The sequence below is a fragment of the Zingiber officinale genome, chromosome 2A (genome assembly GCF_018446385.1).
Source record: "Zingiber officinale cultivar Zhangliang chromosome 2A, Zo_v1.1, whole genome shotgun sequence".
NCBI lineage: Eukaryota > Viridiplantae > Streptophyta > Magnoliopsida > Zingiberales > Zingiberaceae > Zingiber > Zingiber officinale.
The window spans coordinates 20,495,750-20,509,817 of record NC_055988.1 but is presented as its reverse complement, the minus strand read 5'-3'; the positions used below and the strand labels follow the sequence as shown (position 1 = coordinate 20,509,817).

The 14,068-nt window shown below is 36.0% G+C and overlaps 1 protein-coding gene across 1 annotated transcript; it reads right to left on the bottom strand.

Annotated features, from left to right (window-relative positions):
- Nucleotides 1-257: 257 nt before the first annotated feature.
- LOC122040912 lies at nucleotides 258-14,051 on the bottom strand. The gene is made up of 4 exons (XM_042600403.1): nucleotides 13,845-14,051; nucleotides 11,497-11,758; nucleotides 1,090-1,147; nucleotides 258-997 (listed from the first exon to the last, which is right to left on the bottom strand). Exons 1-4 carry the CDS (start codon nucleotides 13,970-13,972, stop codon nucleotides 399-401), a joined length of 1,047 nt encoding a protein of 348 aa, XP_042456337.1. The 5' UTR covers nucleotides 13,973-14,051; the 3' UTR covers nucleotides 258-398.
- Nucleotides 14,052-14,068: the final 17 nt, after the last annotated feature.

The following is a 14,068-nucleotide window of genomic DNA, read 5'->3' as shown; positions in this document are numbered from 1 at the left end:
TGACCACCAAATTTCCATTCATCTTTCAGTGAAGGATCTAGATGGGCTTTGGCTCTTCTTCCACATTGAACAGTCTCAGCCTCATTTCATGATATCATGCTAAAGTGAGTAGCATTTCATTTGGCTCCATAATAGTGGAAAGAGAACCAAGAGAATAAATATGCTACTACGCATGGCTCCTACAGTGTTCGCAAGGAGAGGAACGCGCATCCTTTGTCATTGTATTCAAAATAACAGCACCCACGAAAATGACAACATTTCACATAAACATAATACATTTGCAAAATTTAAGAAAGCTTGATAAGTTCTTTGCCGTTCAAATTCTAGAATCCGAAAGGCAGGAAAAAGTATTTGGCGAAAGAGATTTTTTGCAAGAAATTACTCCACAGTTGCAATAGCTATAGTTCCAGAAGTGCTTCAACCTTTGCTATCTGCTCTTCCTCATTCTCTGGAGTTGGGCTTTTATTACCTTCATCATAAAGGTCATGCTTCCATTTCTCTACCGGAAAACCAGTTTGCAGATATGGCCTCCGCTCACCGTATGGTCCACTAAACCTTTCCCTGCCCCTAGTCTCTCTGGTACTGTGCCTTTCCATAGACTGAAAACTAGACCTGTGCATTTCATTTCTTTGGAGATATCTTTCATCCCTCTTATCATACTTATCGTCAGCTCGACTAAAAGATCTCTCAGGCTTATATCCACGCATGTTGTTTATCTTTTCTTCCCTTCTTGAGGCTTCATTTGATTGTTGGTCATGACAATTTCTGGAATCCAAACGAGGGCTAATAATAGGATCTTTCTCTGCTGGCATTTTCTTTTCACTGAATGCGGGTCTTTTACTGGGGACTAGTGCCTGACCCTCCAATTCAAAAAACCCATCATGCTTCCATTCCTTTGCTTGAGCTTTAGCCCTTCCAGATCTTTTCGGCATATCAGATACCATGTTCTTATCCACTGTGTCGCCAGTTGGCTCCTTTAGATTACCTCTTCCCGTATCTTTATAATGGTGCATAAAACAACAACAAAAAAAAAAAAGGACAAGCAATAAGATGCGACTTAAATGAGTGACTTGAAAAATTATTAGTTACCATTTGCTCTGTGACCATAACTTAGGCCATCCTTCCCAGCACTGCCATGCTCATCGTGCTGCATAAGACTGTTATATAAAATGATGTATTTGCAGGAATGGATCCAAAAAAAATGGCACATCAGGAGGATGAAAATATGTTTGTATGCAACAAATAGCAAAATTAAATAACCATCTTAACTGAACATTTGAAAAAATATACTTGTCAGATAAAGAAGGTTAGATATTTGTCCAAAAATAAAAGTAAACTCCCCTTGAAATAGATTATCTTCTCCTCCCGATAAAAGATTATGCTGTGTGGAAGAGTGAAAGCAAATGTATTTGGTAAACAAAACGAAAGCAATTTAGTTTGCCGCATTGGAACAATTAAATTGGCATCTTTCAGGCATTTCTACAGACTGGAGGAAGTGAATGTCCGAAAATAAGGCAGATAGTCTATCAAAAATGCCCGGCATATAGGAAGTGCAGAAGTAGGAATGAGTTATGATGAGCAAGTAATTGGCTTAACAGCAAACACAGCATCATGGAGGATGCCAATGCAAAGGAATTAGTTGCTCCTCCAATATTTTACCTGCAGTAGCAGAGCAAATAATTACCAATTACTAAAATTAGCATATATCCACCTATAAACAAGCAAAAAGAGAAGGAAAAAAAAATATCCATGGTATATTCTACTATAAATGAGAGAGACATTATTGATAAAATTTGTAAACAGAAAATACGCATGGTTACAATTAATATCACCGAGTACATCAATCATAATTTGTAGAATTGTGATCCTATGCGGGATCAATTTGGGATCAATGTCGGATTAGTCGTGATCGAATCGTAGAATCGTACAATCCTACCAAAAACCCTTAAAATTTAATTTAGTGTTTGATAGAATGATCAAATTGATCAATGGGAACTAAATCAATTTGATATTTGATTAAAATTTCAATTAAATTAATAATAATAATATTATTAATGGCAATAATAGGCTGATAATATATATAATAAATAAATAAAATTTATTTTAAATTTTAAATTTTAAAATAAATTTATATGTATATTTTAATGGGATAATTCGATTAGGGTTTGAGAAAACCTATTTAAACTATCTTCTTAAAGTTAGAAGGTTTCAATTAAAACCCTCACTCTTGTCGATGTAGGCCGCCGGCCAACGCCTTCCTCTCTTCGCCATCACAAGTAGTATTAAAACCCTCACCGTCGTTGCTCCCCTCACCCACCTGCTCGTGCATCCCTGTCGTTGCCGATGTCGATCGTCGGCCAACGCCTTCCTCTCTTCCCCATCACAAGTAGTATTAAAACCCTCACCGTCGTTGCTCCCCTCATCCACCTGCTCGTGCATCCCTGTCGCTGCCGATGTCGGTCGTCGGGCAACGCCTTCCTCTCTTCCCCATCACAAGTAGTCGGAGAATAGCCTCCGTTGGCTCTGACTGCCTCCCTGAGTCCCTGTCATGAGAAATTAGTGACATGCAAGTCCACGCGCCCCCTTCCATAGCCTCCTTGCACATGCTCGTGCATTCCCTCCTCTGTCACTAGCCGTCGACGAATACATTGTTTGTGGTTCTGGTGCCGAGAAATTTTAAAACGTGTAGAATCGTTTGTAGAGTATCGTACCAAATTTACCATCATGTACGATCCCACCGATCCTGCTGCAAAAAACAACCCCAATCGATCCAGGATCAATTTTGTACTTCTGGATCATAGGATCGTAGGATCATGCGATCTTATGATCCGGATCGCGATTTTACAAACCATGACACTCTAGATATTACACTTGACTTAGAAACAACTATGTCAAACATTTAGATCAACGGAGGAAAAGAGATAGATAAGAATAAGAAAGGTTTCCATATGTTGAACTACAAGAAACAACTGTGACAGACACTTAGATCAAAATGTCTTGGATGTTATGAGCTTGATTCATCATTCATGTATTTAATATGGTCCCGAATATAGGATCGAGTCACAGGTCGAGATCCGGATCCGTACTTAGTCATGCAACACGTAAGGGAGGAGGAAAAAGACTCGTCCTAGACAGAGTCCAAATCACTCAAGGAGGAAGACTCGTCCTAGACAGAGTCCTAATTGCTCAATTTTTCTCTCCTCCTTTATTAATAATGACACTCCTTATATAAGGAATCAAACATGACAAGATTAGGAAAGACCAACCATAAAGGAAAACAAGGAATCAAAAATAGAAAAGCTAATTAGGTCATTATTTGTTTTCTACTATAGCAGTAGTTAAATTAGACCATTATTTATTTTCTACTAATTAGGCAATAGCTATTTTATTTCTAATAGCTAATTAGGTAGTAATTAATTTGCTTCCAACTATAGCGATGTTCAACAAAGGCATCCACCTCGGCGTCCACATCATCACTCCCCTCCTCGATACTGAGCTTGTCCTCAAGATCGAAAGCGGGGTATAACACCACTAATAGCATGAAGGGAAATTTCTGAATTCACTTCCCCCTCTTCCTCACCTTCCTTGTCATCAGGCACTTCAATCCAAAACAGACGTTTACACTTGTGACCCGTGGAGTAGGATTCATCACAGTTAAAACAAAGGGCCTTGGCTCTCCGTTCTGCCATCTCGGCGCGAGTTAGACACTTGAAAAATGAAACAGGTGGAGTCTCCTTGCTGATGTCCGGGGTCCTGGTCTTCGCAAAGGAGGGCCACCACTGCTAGCGTTGAGCTTGGTTGTGGTCCCACCCCAATTCGTGCACAGCAGCCCCCCACCTTGATGGAAGCACTGCTTCCGTTCTAGTGCCCTGGCCATATTCATTGCAATGCCTAGATTTTCAGGCTCTGCAGTTCGATGTCGATACAGAGATCTTCGACTAGCCCTGCAGTGAATAAGTTAACTTCTTGTTGTGGTCGGAGGTCCGAGGTCCGAGCGAGGTGAGATTGAAATTGGCGCTGGTAGTCTTCTACAGAGTCTGTCTGCTTCAAATTTGTTAGCTCTCCCAAAGGGTTGTTGTTTAGGGGCAGACCAAAGCGGATATGACAGTGGTCTCTGAACTGCTTCCAAGTCATCTCTGTCTCTTTTTGCTCTACCTGATCAAACCAAAGTTGGGCTTCCCCTACCAAAGTGGAAGGTAGCAAGGTTAACCTTGTCAGCCTCTGTGGTCCTTTGGTTGGTAAAGAATTTTTCGCACCTTTTAACCCAGCTTAGCGGATCCCCTTCTCCAGAATAGGTGGGGAACTCCATCTTTGAGTATCACGAAGCCATGGTGCCGCTGGTTGACAATTCAGGTCTAACCTCTGACCCTTTAGCTTTTAGAAGGGTCATACTCTGCGCTGGTAGGGTTGTCTGTAGTGTGCAAAGGTCGTCGTCTAGCATCTTAAACAGTACGGAAAATCTCGGCAATCTACTCCTCTAGTCCTTGCTGGCGAGAAGTGATCTGCTCCATGAAAACTTATTGTTGTGACATCAATCTTCCCATGAAGGCCTCGAGTTTGGATGTGATAGGATCCGTGTCACCCATGGCTGGCTCTAATACCAAGTTGATATGGTCCCGAGTATAGGATCGAGTCACAGGTCGAGATCCGTACTTGGTCATGCAACACGTAAAGGGGGAAGGGAGGAGGAAAAAGACTCATCCTAGACAGAGTCCTAATTGCTCAATTTTTCTCTCCTCCTTTATTAATAATGGCACTCCTTATATAAGGAGTCAAACATGATAAAATTAGGAAAGACCGACCATAAAGGAAAACAAGGAATCAAAAATAGAAAAGCTAATTAGGCCATTATTTATTTTCTACTATAGCAGTAATTAAATTAGGCCATTATTTATTTTTACTAATTAGGCAATAGCTAATTTATTTCTAATAACTAATTAGGTAGTAATTAATTTGCTTCCAACTATAGCGATGTTCAACAAAGGCGTCCACCTCGGCGTGATGATGTGGACGCCGAGGTGAACATCGCTATAGTTGGAAGCAAATTAATCACTACCTAATTAGCTATTAGAAATAAATTAGCTATTGCCTAATTAGTAGAAAATAAATAATGGCCTAATTTAACTACTGCTATAGTAGAAAACAAATAATGGCATAATTAGCTTTTCTATTTTTGATTCCTTGTTTTCCTTTATGGTTGGTCTTTCCTAATCTAGTCATGTTTGACTCCTTATATAAGGAGTGTCATTATTAATAAAGGAGGAGAGAAAAATTGAGCAATTAGGACTCTGTCTAGAATGAGTCTTCCCCTTGAGTGATTTGGACTCTGTCTAGGACGAGTATTTTTCCTCCTCCCTTCCCTCCTTACGTGTTGCATAACTAAGTACAGATCCGGATCTCGACCTGTGACTCAATCCTATACTCGGGACCATATCAGTATTGTAGAAGATCAATTTTCAATTTCTCATGGCCTCTTATCCCACTTTCACATCATGAAAATACAAACTTGTTAGAGATGAATTTGAATGTCTTTTTATGACATCATCATTAAATTATTTGTCCCAATTGTTTGAGGTCAACTATATGATGTTCACACTGCATTCCAAAGGCTATACCCTCAAGGTAAGTGTGACCCAATAAAAATCCTTCCAAAAATACTGGCACAAAAAAAATTGAATAATTAGCCCAAAGAGTTACTATTCTCCTAACAATTCAATGTTGGCAACTTAAATCCTCTCCCACCATAGAATAAAATACATGGGGCATATCAGATCCCACACTGGATCCAATATGATTTAGATTTTTTTTAAAAAAAGCTTCAGTTAATGTAACGAATTTAATAGACAAAAAAAAAATTGTGGGTACAACTTCAGATCCATGATCAGGATCTCCTGTAAACTGCTCAAGGCAAATAACATCTAATAAGACAAAAGACCAAAAGACTTATGTTTGAGTGCGACTCATCTCAGCTGGGCATGACCACCCCTGACCACCCCATGCGAACACCAATATTGGATAGGCTCGCATCATCTTGATATATACACATTTGAAAGGAAAAAAAAAATCTGCTTAACTTGTTGGTTTGTTTAAATTTTTGAATATCATCATCCATTATTCATTATTTCGTTACCAGACAAAACAAAGCATCATATAGGATTCACTTAGTTTGATCGTTGTCCATAATAAATATATAATCTGTATAATTTTGCTTGATTGCAACTTTATTTGTTTTTTATTATCATCTGTCATGTTTGCATCATTGTAACTTAATTTTACACTGTTATTTTATAATAGATATAGATTCTAGAAGAGAGATATATGAAGTTTACCCATTAGGAAACAAGCTTAAATTAATGGAAACTAAAATAGAACATCCATATTATTCTTTGTTTCAAATAATTCTCCTGGAAATATTGATCAATATAGGCCTAAGCATAACCCCTTATTTTTGATAAACAATCTGAATCTAAAAGATCTCTAGATTGTTTAGCTAACATTGAAGATTATTTTAATAGATATAACACGTCCTCTAGTGAATGAGCACTATTTTTCAACAATAAATTTATTGGAGCAGATAGTGAATTTTGGCAAAGCATTCAAGAGCATCATTCCATAATAAAAGTAGAACTCATCACACATTGACATAAAATGAAATGAAAATTGGTAAAAAAAATTATTCGATTACATCTTCAAAGATGATTACCTCATAAATTTGCAAAACCAAAATAATCATCCGTAAATGAACTAACCTTAAATAGGATTGTAAATGAACCGAACGTCCGTGAACACGCTTGATGTTTGACTTGGGTAAGAACTTATTTATATTCGTTCAATACACAGATCAATTAAATGAACAAGTTTGAACAACTCGTTAAACTAAACAAACAAGCTTAAACATATATATATTCAGCTTGTTAATGTTCGTGAATAATATTCGTAAATAATATTCGTGAACAATGTTTATGAACTATGTCTAAAAATAACTTTTATCAACATGCTAAATAAATAAAGAAACTTTCAAAATGAATAAATAAGTTTATATTATTAAGCTCATTAACCAACCAAACAAGTTTAAAATGTAAAAGTTTCAAACAATCAAACAAGCTTGAATTGAGAACTCGATAATAGTTAAACGGACCTACCTCAAGCCAAGCTTAAATGCTCAAACTCATAAAAGAGAAACCAAGCCAAGCTTGAAAAATCATTTCAATAGCTTGGTTCCTTTTAAGCTTAGCTTGGCTCGGTTACCTTATCAAACAAGCTTGAATACCATAAAGCTTGGCTGGGCTCGGTTACTTCCCTAAACTTAAAGACAATACAAAGTCTTTGCTTTACTCACAATTAGTGAACTTTTAATTAAAATAAAAGAGTTGAGATGTAACTCAACCCTAAAAAAGTCATTTGATGGCATTTTAAAAGAGCCTTCAGATAGCACCTTCAATGAGTTCCTTGATGATGCAATTTTAGAAAAGCCTCCTATTACCTTGGCCCTTTCAAGAATAGTCAGCTTGATATTTGATCATGATTTAGAGTCACAAGTCATAACTCACCCCCATTATTCATAGAAGTCATATATGAAAATTGAGGAAACCAAGCATAATTAAAACTTTTGGTATGCCCTCTTATAGTTGTTCAAAACTAGAAATCTTGCAGGCCTAATGAGTTATTTTTCTTATCTACAACTTATGATCCTATTAAGATTTTTAATGAGCTGATATGAGAGATATATGTTAATACAAGAAGAGGAACTTATATTAGATAAAGATTAATGATTATTTTAAAGTTCCTAGTGACACAATACAATTTAAATTCAAATCATCTACATTAGGAGTATTCATGGTCAACTTATTTAGTTACACTGTAATGACAATTGATTATAATGCTTATTTTTTTTAACTTGTCAACCAATCTACACTCTAATTCAATTTTCAAATTTGAAGATATACTTATTTGACAAGAGAAATCCGAGTCTTAATTCATATGTTGACTTTGTGACAGTTTGTGCTTATACAAATTTATCCTCGGCAATATTACCTTCACACCACATGATTGATGCAAGGACATAAGTATCATCTTCATCCTATGATAAGCAAAAGTAGTTTCTATTCTTTAAAAAGAGCTACGAGAAAGCAAGGAAATGATTTAGAAGAAAGTCAAAGGTGGACTAATTTCCTACTTATTGGAAGGAGTGTCCAGAGAATATAAACAGCCAAGAAATATTGTTGAACAAAATTAGTGAACTGATTATTCCCTACACTTTGGAATGATGACCCCCAAAAATGTGAAGAAGTCACCTGAAGTCGAGTTCTACTGATTATGAGCCATAAGGAAAACAAGAAATTATCGCTTTAGAAAGTTTTAAATGAAAAAATGAATTGATTTGAATTATGTTTGCAATTGATTTTAGTGATTGTCTTAATTATCGGTGTTGTTATCCTTTGGTTTGGTAATTCTTTTGGTTTAGTAAGCATATAATGGGATTACTTTGTTTCTTAATTAGTGATATTCCTTTAGTTTGGTTGGTAGAAAGTATATAAGATCTATAATAGGGTTGACAATGGGCAGGGTAGAGCAAGGATGATTTTTCAATTCTCACTCCCGCCCAATATAGGAAGAGAGGCAAGGAAAGAAAAGTTCCCCATCCTACCTCATGTCGCTTTTCATATGGTTCGGGAGGGGATTATCACACAATAATCTAGAAATTTGAGACAAAGCAAATGGGGCAGTATAAAAAAAATCTTTTTTTACCTGCCACCAAGCATATATGGGTTCTTTTAGGTCTTATTCCTGCCCTACTTACATTATAGGGTGGGACGAAGAGGCTTCAATTGGGTCAAGCAAGGCAACTCTTGATCCTTACTATGCACTAATCAAATTTTCAATTGAAAAGTATTCTGCTTCAATCTCTGTGCAAGATTGCTTCCTATGTGAGATATTTTTACTTTGATAATTTTATCCAAATTTTCTATATGATTTGATTCATTGCCTCTGGTACTTCATTTAATGCCTAGCATTTAATTTCCCAAATCTATTGGGACTTCATGCTGCCAAAATTCCAGTCCTTAGTTGCCAAACTTCTAAGACTTCCATGTGCAAGTATTTGACCCTCAACCTGACTACTAGACTTCCTCGTGCCAAATATTCAGTTCCTGTTGATCTATTTAATCTTTCGCTTGCCAAATATTTGATCCTCATCAACCTACTTGGATTCCAAATATCACTCCAGTAATTGATGTTATAGACAAGTTAGTTAGTGTTTGGTGAAGGAGTTTGAGATCACATTATTAGGAAGAGGTTGAAATACTTTTTGGGATTGAGGTGGCTCACTATAAGTGAGACATTTTTAGATCTCTTTAAAGAAATAAACAAACAGAATACAAGCCAACAAATACTCCAACTACCAAATCTCAAACTTGGAATAGTAGAGGAAGATGTCATAGTAGATAAGGAACTGTATCAATGTTCATGCATAACCCAAAAGAAACTCATTTGTAAGCATTTCACACAGTAGTATCTTAAAGGAATAAGAGAAAAGGGTATTTGGGAAAGTAAAGGGTATTATATTTAAAAGAAATAGAGGTTTGGTATTAGAGATATTGATTGTGCTAGGTCAATGGTTGACAAAAGGTCAACCACTATAAATTGCACCTTTCTTAGTGGCAACTTGTGACGTGAAGGAGCAAAAAACCAGCATGTAGTGGCGCAATGTAGTGTGACTCAAGGTGTGTAAACTGTTTTGGTTAAAGATCATCTTAGAAAAATTGAAGATCAAATGTGATGGTCCAATGAGACTTTATTGTGATAGAATGAAACACATTGAATTGTCAAACACTTCTTCAAGGAGAAATTAGATGGTGGGTTGATTTATACCCATCTACACATTGACAAATTGCATATATACTTATTAAGGGGTTAAGTAGTTCAGTATTTCAAAGTATTGTATGCAAGATGGAAATGATAAACACTTATTCACCAACTTAAGGGAGAGTATGGGAACCATGTATTTCTCTTAAAATTAAGCTAAAAATATTCAATAAATCATAAGATTATGATTATGTAAATTATGAGAAATGATAGTGTAGCTAGTTTCTATAAAAGGCGGTTTGGTTTTTTAGAAAGGTTTGCTACTTTTTTTGGGATGATTAAATTTTTTTAGGAAAAGTCTCTTATTTTATGAAGAATAAGTCTTGTTATCAATTTATATGGGTTAGAATCTCATGTATTAGATAAGTTTTGAGTTAATACAATTTTTAATTTCTGTCAAAACATCTAGACTTTTTAGCGATTATCTAGTGCTCTAAAGCTAAATTTGTATTTAGACTACAAGACCAATAGTACTTTATGGGTCAAGAATTTTGAGCAATTAACAAATAATACAAACAAAAAAAAGTGTCACAAAGATGAGAATACTAAGATAGCCATATATAGTTACAAGAATGAAATAAAAAATGACTACCAATAACAATAATGTGCAACTTCCATAGACAAAAAGAGGGGGAAATAGAAATACACACACACACACACACACACACACACACACACTAATATAGTATGAACATAGTAGGTTCTATAGTTAGACAAATTGAATTGATTAAAATAGAAGATGTGAGAAGGAAGATCAAAAAAACTCTTTAAAGTAATTAAGAGTAATCAAAAAAAAAATCTAGACATTATAAATGAGATAATTTTGCATATAGACCAATGAATGGACCAGAGGACCAGATCCATGTAGTTGAGAATAAATAGTTGGAACTAAAATGGTTTGTAATTGTATTTTGAGTTGTACCTTCATTTCTATTTGGAATGAATGGGTATATAACCTGCTCTTGCTCAAAAAAATTAATGTGGTTTGTCACATCGTTACTGCTAATCCAAGCATCTACCTCAAAAATACATATGTGAAACCATTTTCATAATTAAATCTGAAATTTAAGCTTTGAATAAAAGTTTAGTATGTTAGGTCTACAACTATGTTTCACCAAAAATAATATCTTTTAGGTGGTTATCGACACAATGAATTGATCAAATAGCCTAGAAAATGTGAACTAAATTCTTTAAAGTCCTAGTTTTACAAGGAGAACCAAAAAGATTTCTTTGTAGGTGAAAAAGAATTTGGTATTGCAAAAATTCTGTTTAATAGATGATACTTCAGAAAAAAAGCATAAGCAAAGTAGGTCATCTATCGCAAGTAGTCCTGCATATATAGAAAATTACATGGATGTTATCTTTTGTCATTTGATTTTGCCTACTTGTCATCAGTCATGAATGATTGATTCAGTTATTCCAGGAAAAACTAGTATATTTCAAAAGAAACTTGTGATGGCTGAAGATCTAATTTGACCTATCAGGGCATCCCTACCTTGAAAACCAGTTCAGATCAATTGTTATGTTCCAATTTCAATTCTGCCACAGTGCTCACTATTAGTTGACCAAACAAGCTTGACAGAGGATTTGAATTATGTAATTAAATTAACTTCCAGTAAATACAAGTCAAACCTGGAAGTGAGATCGACTCCGAGGTGTTTCTACTGTGTCTGAAGGACGTTTAGTGTCATCAGGAATAGCCTTTCTGTCAAAACCATCTTTCGCAGAGTCAAACTTCACCTTTGTATCAGCTGCTGAAGAAATCCTTACTGGCATAGAATCTTGAAACCGCCTACGATGCTTTCGCTCTCTATTGTCATCAATGTCCAAATCATTATTACCAGAATATTTCCTCTCAGATGATGGTTTTTCATCTCTTCTTGATCTTTTTGGACTATCAAGAGAGTAAAAGCAAACTCAGTTAGAAAATGTGAGCAATAAGATCATACACACCAATGACAAACATAAACAAACCATGAAGGCACTTAAAAATATATAAAACAACAATTAAAGTAATTTGAACTAGAAAAATCAAGGTTTCTGAGTAACCATCTACTATCTTATGAACATTATCAGAAGCAGTGACTCTGTCAGAAGTAAAATGCAAATACAAGTTAACGAGTCCCTCCATTCTATTACATTGGTTCACTTTCACCCGGATCGAAAAATGGAGTATGCCCCTACAGCAATGTAATGAAATAATATCTGGACATTTATGAGAACTAAAGGATAGCAAGCCTCAATGAATTTAGAATTTACATGACCTAACTGAAGGAAAAAATGTGTGATCTCATCATGATCTCCAACCAAGTAAAACAGAAATTTAAGAGTGGTATTATATACAATCAATCTTCTAATAGCAGAGATAGGGATGGCAATTTTCCCCGCGGGTTCAGGGCTCTGCGGGGAAAATCCGAAACAGGGATGGGGATCCCGGATTTTTTCAAGGATGGGGCGGGTTCGGGGCGGGTATGGAAATACGATCCCCATCCCCGAACCGAATATTATTATTATTAATATTAATAAATAATAATAATAATTTTTAAAAATATTAATAATAGTGTTAATATTAATATTAAAATTTTTGAAAATATTAATAATAATATTATTAATAATATTGATATTGATATTATCATTAATAATAATGATAAAATAATAATAATAATATAAATTAAATTTGGGGATGGGGCAGGGATGGGGATTTGATCCCTGTGGATTTGGGTTCGCGGAATCCCCGAATCAGAAAAAATGAGGGCAGGGCGGGGATGGGGATGGCAAACCCGCCCCCACCCCGCCCCATTGCCATCCTTAAGCAGAGACATACCAAAGTTTAAAATGCTAATATCCACTAATGGTTTCAGAGTAACCAAAGAACATATGTTCAAGATACCCAGCCACAGAATGGTATCCACCAACAAAGATAATATTATGATCCCTATACTCGAATTCAAGTTTAGCACAAATAAATGAGTACACAGAACATATGTAAAAGACTTAATAATAATAAGGTCAAAAGGCTAATTTACTAGTTTTTTATATGGATGAAATCATGAAATACTACAACAGCAGAGTAGGAGACAGATTCCTAAGCTCAAGATTCCTGATACATAGAAATTGGAATTGCTTCATTGGAACACAAAACAAACATCTGTAATAATTCATCACATAGAGATCCAGAAGGATTTCAACAATCTCAAGATTACAGTTGGTTTTACATATTTTTCAAAGAAAGATTTGGAACATCAAGAAGGAAAAAAAAAATACATGTGAGAAAACATAAAACATTACTCATATATTAAGCTTGTTCTCCTGAGGATACAAGCATAAGTTCCACTAGAAAAAATTGAAATAATAGGCAGGTGTCACAGCTACATAGAATAGATTGATAAATCAGCTCTCGCAGTCAACTACTTCCTTTAGCAGGTCAAATAACAATAAAGAGAAGAAAACTGAAGACCAGCAATGGAATCTCCAAAGAAATTTGATCATCAGTCGTCCAGGTAAGTTCTATGTTCTTAACTCTTTAACTGCCTTATGTAAAACTTTCCATCAATAAAAAGAATGCGGTGAGTTGAAATAACAAGAGAAAATTCAGGTTTCAGAAAGTCCAAGGTCTTGAAAGAATACCCCCCAAAAAAGGCTTCTTGTAAACTGAGAAGAAATGCTCCTAAACCTTCTCACCGTAAAACATGGAATGCTAAGTACAATATCAAGGTTGAAGGATTCTCATCTCTAAAGAGCCATCACTGAAAAAGAAACCATTGTGGATAACTACAATCGCTAATCCAAAAGAGAGACTCTTGTAACCATCTAACAGGTTATCAATGATTAAGAGGAAAAACGCGGAATAAATAGCGCAACTGATAATGTGTGCAACTCCGATATCTGCTAAGAAATCCACCAAAACGCGGAATAAATAGCGCAAGAGGAAAAAATTGCAGCGTCGAACAATGAGAGGGAGATAAAACAGAGAAGGTTACCTGGGCTCCCTTTGCCTTTCTCTTTCAGATCGGGAATGGGGACGCCTCCTGTCGGGATCGCGTTCCTCGCGTCGTGACCGCGAGTCGCCTCCGGCGCCGCCTTCCCTTCGCCTATGCTCCTCCGGCATTTCTTGCGCTAACAAAATGGTACAAAATAGCAGCACTTTGGATTAGGGCTGCGAACGGCAGAGGCTGAGCGATGGGCTTCTCATATCGACCGGAAT